Genomic DNA, 13,676 nt, shown 5'->3' on the forward strand with positions numbered 1-13,676 from the left:
TTTGCGTGCCTATTTAATGTTGACTGAGCATTGTCATATAATTAATAATCCTAAATTCTACGTTCAAGAACCGTTTCACATTTTGCGCATATCATAAGCGCAACACGACACACCGACCTCCATAAGGCTCACAAGGATAAAAACATTCTTTCAAATATTTTCGTTCCACTTGATCCCCTTGAATGAGATCTCCTTAAAATGACACCCTTTCCTAACTCGTAATTTACCGAAAAACGGAAAATCATTATTCAATATCCTAAAAAAATATGCATCCAAATAGACACAAAACATAAGGGCCAGGTTCACATGAATCTCTCGTCCATGTATTTATCTGACGCATTCACAAATCTAAACACGACCCCAGAATGCATTTCTACAATCCTTGGATCATTTTCCACTAAAATGACTTTTCTTTTCAAACCAAGTCCGTTCTCATCTCAGTGAATTGGCAATTTGTACAACGCACTGGGGCAAGAGAGATAAAGACACTGCAACTTCTTTGGCTTAAGAGGCTTGCTGGAGTATCAAAGGTCAAATTAAAGATGAAATTAGATGGAAACTTTAGAATATTTTGAATGCACATGAAATCATTACACCATTGGCACAAATGTTGTAAAACTAAGCACACATGCTCCTATGCTCTGAGAGAGAGAGAGAGAGAGAGAGAGAGAGGTACAGGCGCCACCAAGAGAACTGAGAAACATTAAAATGTTGGGGGGGGAGGGGGGAAATGTAAAATTACAAACAGACGCAGCACAAATTCATATAAAATGGGAAAAAAAAGAGATAGCAAGCCCCATCAACTCAGGGGGAAAAGCTGAGTCCCTTCACATTTACTTTTTCCTAATTTTATTTTTCTCTACAAGGATTAAAATGTATATTCAAATAAACACAATAAGATTATTGAGAGCTGAGAACTTGCAGATCAACCAAGTCAATACCCGAACCATTACCACCGCCCATTCCCATGTCCAAAACAGACCCAAACAAACAAGATCAAAATCCATTGTGCTTCTTTGGCACATCTGCAGTATAGAGGGCGGTTCGTTCTTGACTCAACCCCATTTGTGGGAATTTCCATATCAAGCTCCTTTGTTTCCCCTGCTCTCCCTTCTATACTTTTACTTCATATATAAATGCTTTTTCTTTAATTTTTTGAAAAAATAAAAAATAAAGTTTGGTTGAACTAAGCACCAAGTTTACCTATCACAAGCTGCCATGCTAATCACAGTGCGTCTTTGATCTTCTGAATTGTGCATGAGATGAGATTGCTCACAGTTTGTACTGACTCCACTGTGAGCTTGGATGTGGGTAGGTCATTTACTAAAATCTGGAACCCAATTGATAAAAGGGATCCACTACCATCACCACAACCGTTGCTACCTCCTTTGGCCAAAGTCCCATTGCAGCCATTAGGTCCACCATACCCGGGACAGCCATCTGGGACAATTGAAAATCCTGATGGAAGGAGAGCCACATAGGCGGCGTCTCCACCACTCATAACCGCATGCATTGAAGCTACATCAACAGGAGCATAAACTATAAGGGAGCCTGAAGCATCTTTCCATGTCTCCTGTAAAATCAGCATGTTGTTTTGATTCGGGGTCATGGCCTGCAAAGCAGAATGAACAAGAACTATAGTCAGAGGAAAAAACAGATGGTGAATCAACAAACCACATGTAGGCGTTGCCTGCGATGACTCGCAAATTTGACTTCCCGGACTTTTAATTTGAATAAATTACTTTTGTTCTTATATGAGGCACTAAATCTAAGTTGCAGACATCATTTTACTTAAGACATCCCAAACACCCCCTTATATAGTGTTCAGACTAGATTGCTCACACTGGCACAAAGAAGAGAAACGCAGTTGCTCCGCTCCCGTCCCTTGGGAATATTGACCATCTCACGCATTGGCCCACCATTAGATAAGATGTCCCACTTGCTCCTCAGTCGTTCATCTCTCAAGAAATCAAACAGCTGCTGCTGTGGTACATGGATCCAAACAGACGACGTTGCACTCAAGACAACACCAGGTGGCTCACCAGGGTCATCCACACTCTTTCGGGTCATCACTTTCACATCTGGGCCCAAGTTTCCAATGCTGAGCTCTTCCCACTTGTGCATGGCAGAAGTACAAATCCCAGCACAGAAGTTATCTATCATGCGCTGTGCCAGCTTCAACATGCTTTCCCGGCCATTTGGAGGAATAGCTGGTGAACAAGAAAATTAATGCATCAGCATCCAAAATAACCAATTTTATCAGATAAGCGAGAAGAAATCAAGAGAGTAATGGAAAGACACCAGTGCGGTCTTCGCCAGGAATGGTAGATGATAAGAGGGTTGCCAAGCACTCGCATTGCCTTTGAAGGGTGGCAAGCCACCTTGGAGCACCAAAGCCCATTCCCGAACTGATGAGTGGCCGGAAGAGATGGTGGACAACATTCTCATCATAATCCGAATGCTCCACCCAAGTAACCTGCAAATTACTTGTAACTATTAGCATCTAATCAACATTGCCGCACACGCTAGCATCCATCAGAATGATTTACTTTATCTTTGTAAATAGGAAGGGAATGGACAGCTTAACCAAAAATCTGCACACCCACCAAAACCAGGGTATGGATTTATCCAACAACCCCTTAAGCACCAGTTTTATTCCAAAGAAACATTAGTTGGTTTTTTTTCAGAAGGCATAGACCACCAAATCGCCTGGCATCATCACATTGGAGATACCAATGCCAAAAGATAGTTAAAATGTGACGGTTAAAATATGAGTCTACAACAATACAACATTGAAGGTAAAAGCATGATCTTAAGGGCCAGTGCTGGTCATGGTGTTAGACTGCCTTAATAATTCTGTATGCAAGCACTGTGACATAAAAATTAATTACGAACTTGTTTGCCACATTGATGCCATAAAAAATAAGGGTAGAAAAAATTTACATCCCCTAAAGTCAGACAAAAAGACACAGACTTTCCAGAGGTTTCAAAAATCTCAGTAGCTTTCCTTGAGATTTTAAAAATTCCACAAACCTCAATTGAGGTTTGCCAAAAAGACAGACATCCCTAAAGACAAACTTTTTAGGAGTGTAACTAGGGGTGAGCATAATTCGGTTAAAACCGAATTAACTGAGCAAATTCGATCGATTCGATTTGGTTAAATATTTATTCGGTTCGGTTCGGCTTTTATTTTCGTTGAACTTTGGTTTTTGGTTTTTGGTTCGGTTTTTGGGTTAGATTATTTCAGTTATAAATTAATAATAAACAATTATATATATTATTTATATATATTAAAGTATTAAATCAGTTAAAATCAGCTAACCGATTTAACTGAAATTTGGTTCGGTTAATTTTGACAGTAAATATAGAATTTTGGTCGATTCAGTTAACGAGATTTTTTAACCAAAATTTTTTGGTTAATTCGATTAATTAACCAAATTCACCAAACCGACCGAATGTTCACCCCTAGGTGTAACTATCCCAAAAATCAAATGTTAAGGGAAGTCTATTTGAATTTTTAAAACCTCCAAGGTTTCTGGGATTTTTTAAATCTCATAGAAGGTCATTGTCTTTTTGCCAAAACCTCAAAAGAGGTCAGTGTCTTTTTTTTTTTTTCAAAAACTAAACATTAAATGTAAATGAGGATATTATTTAAGTAGGATCTTGAAGCTCCCATAAGTGCAATATAAACTTATGGCCATATGAGGGACAAATGTAAAAGCATTTTGTTCTGAACCTACTCGAATAACACACATTTATATTGTTAAGATTAGTTGTTCTATCATGCAGTACAACAACAAAACCAAACCTTAAGTCTCATTAGGTGAGGGAGGAGGGGTCAGCTATATGAATCCTTTTCCGCCAATTTATGCGATCATGGATCATTTCTTTTAACAGATTTAGAGCTATTAAATCTTTACTCACTATCTTCTTCCAAGTTATTTTAGGTCTATCCCTATCCCTTCTACTGCCCCCCACAGTAACTAACTCACTCTTCCTCACTAGCGCACTATGTGGCCTACGTTGCAAGTGTCCATACCATCCGAATCATCCCTCCCTTATCTTATCTTCTATAAGAGTTACATCTAACTTACTGCGAATATGTTCATTCCTTAATTTATTTTTTAGTATTATACCACTCATCCATCTAAGCATTCTCATATTGACAACTTTTGCATTTTGGATATTCTATTTTTTCATCGCCCAACATTCTATCATGCAGTATATCAACAAAATCAACCAAGCCATATCAATATTGGCTGTATGTAATGTAATACTTCAGCTAATATTTGAGACAACTCGCCACTAAATTGTGTCTTAAGCTAAAGATCAGGATTTGACACTACAAGATGATGCCACTCATTATGGAGTGGTACTTTAATCCATAAAGTTTTGAGTATTTAATATTAAAAAAATGCGAACACTATGGTAAGGATGAAGAGTAAAGTCAGCTATAGGCGGGCAAAACAAACAAGATAAGGACAAAACACATTCTGTTTCAAAATATATGTGCAAATAAAACTAGACAACCAACGTTCATAATTTTTTGCACTTACTGATAGCTAGGGCAAGCTATTAAGCATATACAAGTTATGGTCCCCCTTCCTAGAATTGAGAAAAGGTACAATATAAAAGTGTATCCAGGTCATAAAGTCTCAAATATAAGAACGCGCGAATGCGAGTGCAATTTCCAAGAGAGAAAGAGAGAGACCAATTATATAATTGATATGCCAAAAAAGAAATGCCCAAAAGCTTTGACTCCAGATAAAGATTATGATTTTAATGCATTCCAGGAACAGCAATAGAAGCATAGTATCTACCAATATAAAATTGTGGCTGTCCTAAATCTGATCACCTTCAACCTAGCTGTAAACTGATTAATTGGAGACATTAGACCACATTGGCATTGAGAACAGAAGATCATACAATAGCTTAAAACCAAAGGCTAAACTGTAGCTAATTTGGTTAAAAGCAGCCAACCAAAAGGACTGCAGCTTTGTTTAGTTATAAAAACAAAATAAATTATTCAAGCACATGATAGAGCTTGGCGCCTCAACAATGTTTAAATACCATGATTATTTCAACAACCACATTAAAACGCAAGCGAGGAAATACTCCGACAACAGTGAACTCAATAAATATAAAAAAAAACAAATAAAGATCACTCAAAGAAATATAGAACAAATAAGACAAGTGCAGTAATAAATAGTTACCTTAGAGTAACCATTGGGCACATCTTGCACAACACAGCCAGATGGAAGCCTTCTGCAGTTCACAAATGCCTGTGCATTTGAAGATTCTCTACTGGAGTCAATGGACACATCAACCACAGCCCATACCCCCTCTGCACGCTGCTCACAGAATCGGAGGAACTTCACCTGACGGACAGGGACTAATGGCGAGAGAACTTGGTACTCAGCATGCATCTATAGAGTGGGAGAAAGAAATATATTAGTTCTGCATTTACAGATTAATTGAAAAAAAAAAAAAAAAAAGGAAAATCAATAGCAGATAAAACATACGAGTTGCAAAGTGCCATTTTTTGTTCCACCCATGCCGCTGGATATCACTTCAATAATTGAGGATCTAGCTATCAAGTGTGGAAACATTTCCATCCATCGATTCTATTTCAAGAAAAGCAAATGAAAAGAACCATTAAAAACAATAGTCCCAACATTACTCTATCTTGAAATTCAATGGTCAAATTAATAAAGAAGCTACAAGAAATATTAGCAACAATGACTCTCTCTCCTACAACAAATTTAATCAGCTGCTGATACATGCCACAGAGAAAAGGAATAAACTTTGAAAACAATCATTTTTTCCAAGTAGAAACAATTGTACCAAAACAAACCAAATAATTATGGCATGCATACAATCTAAAATTAAAAAAAAAAAAAAAAAGGAAATCAAACTCTTGTGTAATGCAAAAGGAATTCATAGCTTACAGCATCCATTAATGTTTCTACAAGAGCCAAACTGTTGATGTTTACAATGCCAGTCTCCCTCGTAGCCTCGGTTACAAAACTTCTTGGTTTCGAGCCAATACAAGGAAAAAATTTCTTCCGGTATTCCTCGTGGTTCAGTACTTCCTTCCCTCCATCCAAGGTCTTAACCCAAAGGGGACTATCAGTTTCAACCAAACCAAATAATTCGTTCACAGCAGTTATAGCGAGCTCCAGCAACATGGATTTCTCAAGACTAGTCGTCGCAGTTGTTGATCGGTTTGGAGGCGCCAGAGGCAACATGTTTGAAACCCCATTGCCCAAATCAAGCCCCATTGGCAATGTGCTGCCCAGTGGGCTTAAACAACTTAGCCCATTTCTTTCCATTGCAAGATCCAAACTGGAGTTTTGCAGTTGGGAAGCAATGGAACTGTCCATGGCTGACACTGACTTGCCCAAAAGCTTCTGTGCTAAGTTATAGATCCGATGCAATTCTTCCTTCAACTGAGCATTCTCAATCCTCAGTTGGTGCTCCTCATAAGACACATCAACTCCAATAATTGCCGGACCACCACAATTGTTGCACACTGGGTGTTGAGCAGCACTCTGGATTGCCATATTCTCAACACGGAGCTTTTCATTTTCTTGTTTAAGCATTATGTTCTCATGCCGTTCTATTTGGGCCTGATTCAAATGATCGGATCACTCAATTCTTTCATCTCATAATTCAAAATCCATATGATAACTTTAAAGGAAAATAAGAACAAGTACACATGTGCCAATTTACCTTCATCTGTGTTCGTCGATTCTGAAACCAAAACTTTACTTGCTTGGTCTCCAATGAAAGCTTCCTGCTCAGTTCCAGTCTCTGCTTATCGTCGGGATGGGGACACTCCTTGAAGAAACTATGGCAGCCCAACAATAATAATAAAAGAAAAAAATATATCAAAGCCTGCAGTTACATCAAAAGACAATTAAATAATATTAGAACTAAGGCTTAAATCCATACGCTTCAAGCTCTTGAATTTGCTGGGGAGTGTGGCGATGGTATTTCTTCTTCCTTGGAGGTTTATCATCAGCATCCTGATCATCGCCAGATCCACCGGCGTCCAAGTTGTCACTTCCAGACCTGCTCTCATACTCGTCTTCCTTAATCCTCCCCATCATAGTAGGATCCAAATTTTCCCCTATTAGACTCATCTATCCTTGACTCTCGATGCTAGTTTCCTGTACATTGTTTCATTCATTCATGTAATATCAGAAAGAAAAACAATCATAGACCAGAATCCAAAACTAGCAACAAACGGATTCATAAATATAGATAGTTAAAAAAGAGTGTGCACGGACACACACACACACACACACATACACATAGAGAGAGAGAAAGAGAGAGAGAGAGAGAGAGAGAGAGAGAGAGAGAGAGAGAGAGATTTGACAAGGGGAAGAGCAAGAAGGCGTGGATGAGTAATTGCATCAGCCGACGTGTTGCTGAGAGGAATATCAGCCACGATTCTGCAACCCCCACCACCACCACCACAACTAATACTACAGTCTATATACTGTTGTCCATGAAACCCCCAAAACTCATTAAAAGAGGATTTCAAAAAACTCTCTCTCTCTCTCTCTCTCTGCCCTGTAGCGCTTTCTGTGTCTTTTTACTACGGTCTATACTACTGTTGTCCATGAAACCCCCAAAACTCATCAAAAGAGAACTTCTCTCTCTCACTCTCTTCTGGCGCTGTCCGTGTCTTTTTACCTCCCTCTCTTTAAACTTCAGCGAAGGCCATCACTTTCAGATGGACACCTTTAGATTTCCTTCCTCATCTTCCCTTTGACCTTACAAACACAATGGGTTGATTTAGCACTTTAAATAAAAATACAAATCTTTCCAACAATCTCTCTCTCTCTCTCTCTCTGAAACTGTTTCAGACAGAAAACAATAAAATAAAAAGGAGCAGGGAAAACCCATACGATTACTGCTCAAAATTAACCATTCACTCTGCAATCCCAATGAGGGGGAAGTACCTAGATCTCCACTGCTGACGGCTGATGAAGGCAATAGTTAAAACCCTAGTTCCCAATATTCAATCTCGGTTGTTTTTGCATGCTTGACCGTTCATCTGTCATCACTGAATAAGACACGAAAGAGAAGACGAAAAGAACTAAGAAGATGGCAAGGAAAAGCAAAGGAACAAAAACAAAAGGTCAAGCCGAAACGTTACATATCCACGGCACATGGACTTCTGTACACCTTTCCAATTCCATATCAAGGAAAAAAGGCGCGTTTGACTCTCTCTCTCTCTCTCTCTCTCACACACACACACACACACACTGCCACCATAGTTATTGAAAACCCACGACCAGTACGGAGAAAAAAGACGACCTTATATTTTTAAACGCAGCAATTAAGCACGCAACACTGGTGCAGAGAGATGGTGATATAAAATTTTCCAGACCGCAGGAACCTATTTCTTTCTCTCTCTAAACGTTGGGATCTGTAGACAGGTAAAATTAAAAGAGACCCAGAGAGGAAGAGACAGAAAGACGAAGATTATATGCAAAACCTGAAATGGAATCGTTCGAATAAAGAAAAGGAAAATATAGTTTGTGGGTTTGGAGCTGACCTTGCAAAGACCTGTATTGTATATTATATGTGGTGGCGATGGCGGTCAATGGGCTTTCCTCTCTCTGCCTATTTTTCAAAACCCTTTGGAAGTTCCGAAGCCTCGAATCTATTAAACTAAAAGATTATCTGTGTTGGGGTTTATCCGACGCTCCTACTCCCCGGCTTCAATGGCTTCCGCCATGCACATTCCTTCATCAAGCTTCGACCTTTCTTCTCGAATAGGTGAGGCACTACAGAGACTATAGGCTGCATTTAAACAGCGAGAGAATGAGAGAGTTTATATTACACGAGAGAGAGAGAGCCGGTGTCTGTCTGTGCCTTAGAGAGAGAGAGCGGTGGTGGGGGCCACACCTAAAACCACGCTGAGATTTTGTCCATGTGGTGCACGCGCGGGGTTGCGCGTGGGGGAGTTCAAACTTTTTGGTGGGTGATGTTTGGGTGAGGCGGTAATTCAGCAATTGTTACAATTGGACTCCGCGTACAAATGGAGGGATGACAATGCATGCCAGCAGGATCTCTCGGATATTTTGGCAATTCTCTCGAAATGGCAGGGGCAGTTTGGTACAGTAAAATGAGGGAGAAGGCCCACATTTTAGGGATTTTGATTGTATTGAAGCGCCCTTTCAATCATTTCGATTTTAGTAATTCTGTCACGAATTATGTTTGGATGAGTTTTGCATATTCACTCCTCTATCCCCCTAATGGCACACTTTCTTCCCCCTCTTTTCCTCTCTCTAAAATGTTCCATCACCTTTCGTGGACTTACCATTTTTTAATTTAGTTATTTACCGAGTTATTAAATCACCATAACCCAACATGACTTAATCATTTTTTAGGAGACGAATCAATTACTTATTAAACTCTTGTTAAATTGTGTACCATAAAATAAATTAAATTAATCATTTTTAATATTTAAGTTGAATCAATGTAGCTTAGGTCTTATTCAAAATTAACTAAAAATCTATGTTGGGTGAGGGTATAGTGCAATGAAAATTTGGTAAGTGTTCTAATTGATTTCTACTTACCCATGGAAAGATAAAATATTCTAGTAAGATCTCATGAATGTTTTGATAATTCTCTCAAAATGGTGAGGGTAGTTTAGTACAGTAAAACAAAAGGCAAAGTCGAGAACTTAGGGTTTTTTATTGCATTGAAGCCCAACCCTAGTTCGAAAGGTTCCAATTTTAGTTACTTTGTCCCAAGTCATGGCTCGATGAACTTTAGCTCCTCTCTCACCCTAATGCTCTCTCTCTCTCTCTCTAAAAAGACAAAGCAGTTATAAGTTGCTAAATCTTATGCACCATAAACAAATATGATTTGATCTTTTTAGGGGATAAATTAGTTGCTTATCAAGTTCTTGCTAAATCACAGGCACCATAAAATAAGTTGATTTCATAATTTTTAATATTTAAATCAAATCATATATTTAGGGGAAAGTATAGAACTTATACAAAATTAACTAAAAATCTATTAACAGTTGTAGCATGGTTCGTCATTAATCGTTTTAGTACTTAAAAAAAAAAATTTGATCGGGAAGAATAAATCACCCATTCAATGGACCACCTTTCTCCCATCAAATTTCACACGCTAAATAATAATTAAGAGATTATATGAGGCTTGCATATGCGTATTCTTATTCCTTTGAAATAAAGTGTTAATTCAATGATCATTTATAGCAATCTAATTCTTTCATATTTTGTCGCTCACTAGCTACAAACTCATTAAATGGTAGATTAAAAAATTTTCCAAGAAGCAATATGAAAAAACAACTTAGTAAGAAAGTTCAATTCATTCATCTAGAGAAAATGAAATGTGATAAATTCTTAAATCCATGAAAATAATTTTTTTCCCTTTCGACATTTATAGTGTTTTCAATAATCCAAAGCATAATACTACAAATTAAATATAAATTTTGAAAAATATATGTAATCCAAAAAATTATTTTTCGTAAAATGATGAATTATCCATTATATTTGAATTTTGAGTACCTCTATGTCTAAAGCTCTTGAAAAAATAATTAAAAAATAAAATTGGGTCATATGTATTGTATTACTTGGAATTTTCTAACAGCATATCTACCACATCATCATCTTTACTGTTTCTCGTGACAAATAAGATATTTCTTGTTCGATTACGCATATATAATATTTTTCTCATTGATTATTATTTCATGATGATGTGGCCTCGCGCTTTCATTATTTAAAATCTTATTAAATTCAAATATTGCCATAATTTAATATATACATATTTTCTTCAAAGGGCACACATGATCTGTGAATGGAAATTATGTCATATTTTTTATTCCAGAAATCCAGGTCAGACTACGAAAATTATTTCATATGTGCAACGAATATGTGCATTGCATTTATTTCATGCTTGCTATTTGTTTCGATATATTAAGAGATTACTATTTATGGTTTTGTCATTTTTTTAATTATACATTAAATATTAATTATCATGGTTTGTAATTATTACTTAATTACCAAAAAAAATCTCATTAATGTTTTTAGAATAAATGTCTAGAAAAGAGGTCATGAAAATCCTCTCTCCAAGAATGTTGTGTTGCTAAAATCATTCAATTGCCATCACTACTTTCATGTGTTCTTCCATTCAAATTTCAATATTTCTTTTGTCTTTTTTTCCATCAAGAATCCATTTCACAATATTTTCTGTCAAACTGAGAATATATAAGTTGATTCTCAGTGGAAAAAATAATTAAATAATTTTGGATAAGTTAGAAATTTTTTTATTTCTTAATATTACGCTAAAAAAAATATTTTTCAAATTTATATATTCTTAAGCTGCATTTGGTAGCATGGATTTCGAACCGTAGATTTAGATTTGGGTGAATTTGGACAAATTCGATACAATTTTATACTGTATTTTATCAAAATTAAATACACATTCAAATCTGAGATCTCTCCGAACATAGGATTAAAATATTTTATTCATATACGAAAAAAATAATAAAATAATTTTGGGCAAGTTAGAAAGGTTTTTTTTTTTCTAGATATTATGCTTGTGTAGATGTCCAAAAAAAATATTTTTCAAGTTTATATATCCTTAAACTGTGTTTGGTAGCATGGATTTCAAATTGTAGATTTAGATTTGAGTGAATTTGGACAAATTTAATGAAATTTTATACTGTATTTAATTCAAATTTAATACAAATTCAAATCCAAGACTGTCCAAACATAGGATTAAAATATTTTATTCATATACAAAAAAATAACTAAATAATTTTGGGTAAGTTAGAAAGCTTTTTATTTCTTAATATTATGCTTGTGCAGATGCCAAAAAAATATTTTTCAAGTTTATATATATATTAGATTTGGTGTATTCCCAAGAAGATGGCGAATTAGAATTTTAAACTTTCTTCTTAGGTTAAACTAAATAGCAGCAGTATATTCGCAACTTAAGGTTTGTCTATATAGTTCTAAATGCGCAAATAAATAAAACACGACATTCACAATATAACAAACACGTGCGATAAATAAATTACGGAAAAATAAAATACACACACGATATGTTATCAGGGTTCGGCCAATATTGCCTACATCCCTGCTTCTAACTCGCAAGTTCGAGAATTCCACTAATGCTCACTTAACGGGTGGAGCGACACCGATTACAATCAGGCCAATTAACGGGGCTTACCTCAACCTATAACCATACCTCACCAGGATGGTGCACCTAACTTTCCTAACTGGGTGTAAGTCAATCTGGGACTATTAACCAGGGCTAGTCTCCCTCTTCAGGCCCACGTCTAGAATACAACCAATACAGTACAAACCAGGAACAGTGATTGTGTAGCGACCTGCTTAATTAATTGATTTTTTTATATATATACTCTGATATCACCTACAACATTAACCTAAGCAGCAAGAAGTGTAAATCATAATAAACATATCCATACAATATAATACCAGAGTTATATACATATCACTGTTTTCCCAAAATATAAATACATTTCTTCCCCAAAAATACCCTCAACAAGCTAGGGTAATACAAAAATGCTCCTAAAAATGATACTCACTCTCTATCAGGGCACTACTGAAGCCCTTCTATTTGCGAGCCTAATCTGCTCGCCTACCTGGATCACCTGAAAAATATATCAACACTGGGATGAGTCAACGCTCAATAAGAGAAAATATGCTATTACTAGTGTGTGGCAAATGAGCTACTATATATCATGAAATCTATTTCATATAAACATGAATAGCTAAGTACCAAAGTACAATACAAGTAATAAAGCACACCACCCCTTTTCCCTATTGCTTAACATATCAGTATTATGGTTATAATACCAAATACTTCTAGTGTATATAGTAGGATCCCTGTTCTGTAAATCAATACGTAAATAATAGTAACTGAAACTGTTCCCTGTGGCTATTTGTGTCATGACATGCCCTTCATGACGAGGTTGTGCGGCTCGTAGGCGGGATTTACCCTGCATGGCCAACCAGGAATAAATCACTGAACTTCGTCAGTCGACCTGCCCTCCTCAACCCATATCTGGATAGGGAGCCTAACCTCTTCTAGGGCCTAGGTGGTCGACCGTACCACATATATCTGAATAGGTGGTTGCACTCATAAAGTAACATAGTATCTGTAGCAACGGTACCGTGCTCTGTAGCTGCAAGTCCAACAGGGTCTGATATCATATATTATATTTCTATACATAATCAACTGATTTACCATGATTCTAAAGTTCTGAAATAACCATGATGCTGCATAACGTACTGAAGTCTGAACAATCATAACATGAAACTGCATATTCGTAATACTGGAATTCGTATAATCATGGTACTGAGTTTCATATAATCATGGCACTAAAATCCGTAAAATCATGGTACTGAAGTTCACATAATCATAGCACATAAATCCGTAAAATCATGGTACTGAAATTCATAAAAATCATGAAACTACAATTCGTAAAACATATCCTCGTACTACATACATATTCACAAGTCACACCATAATTTAATACATAATTTTTCGTAAATAAATACACTGTATAATATTTATAAATTTCCTAACATAGCATATTTCTCTTACCTGACTAGTGGAAAGCCCCTAGGGAATACAAACCTAACACCCGCAGGGCC

General features: G+C 36.6%; 1 protein-coding gene across 5 annotated transcripts; it reads right to left on the reverse strand.

Annotated features, from left to right (window-relative positions):
• Positions 1 to 673: 673 nt before the first annotated feature.
• On the reverse strand, positions 674 to 8,819 carry LOC131145482 (homeobox-leucine zipper protein ANTHOCYANINLESS 2-like). Of its 5 annotated transcripts, none has more exons than XM_058094572.1 (10): positions 8,570 to 8,819; positions 7,971 to 8,074; positions 6,955 to 7,172; positions 6,733 to 6,850; positions 5,949 to 6,629; positions 5,523 to 5,624; positions 5,214 to 5,426; positions 2,302 to 2,476; positions 1,843 to 2,210; positions 674 to 1,612 (listed from the first exon to the last, which is right to left on the reverse strand). In XM_058094572.1, the coding sequence occupies exons 3-10, from the start codon at positions 7,143 to 7,145 to the stop codon at positions 1,226 to 1,228; spliced, it is 2,235 nt and encodes a 744-aa protein (XP_057950555.1). In that variant the 5' UTR covers positions 7,146 to 7,172; positions 7,971 to 8,074; positions 8,570 to 8,819; the 3' UTR covers positions 674 to 1,225. The 5 variants fall into 5 exon arrangements, with proteins under 5 accessions (XP_057950555.1, XP_057950556.1, XP_057950560.1 ...); XM_058094573.1 differs by lacking the exon at positions 7,971 to 8,074 and adding an exon at positions 8,329 to 8,440 and having other exon boundaries at positions 8,570 to 8,803; XM_058094577.1 differs by lacking the exon at positions 7,971 to 8,074.
• Positions 8,820 to 13,676: the final 4,857 nt, after the last annotated feature.

Source organism: Malania oleifera, chromosome 13 (genome assembly GCF_029873635.1).
Source record: "Malania oleifera isolate guangnan ecotype guangnan chromosome 13, ASM2987363v1, whole genome shotgun sequence".
In the NCBI taxonomy this organism is placed as follows: Eukaryota; Viridiplantae; Streptophyta; class Magnoliopsida; order Santalales; family Ximeniaceae; genus Malania; species Malania oleifera.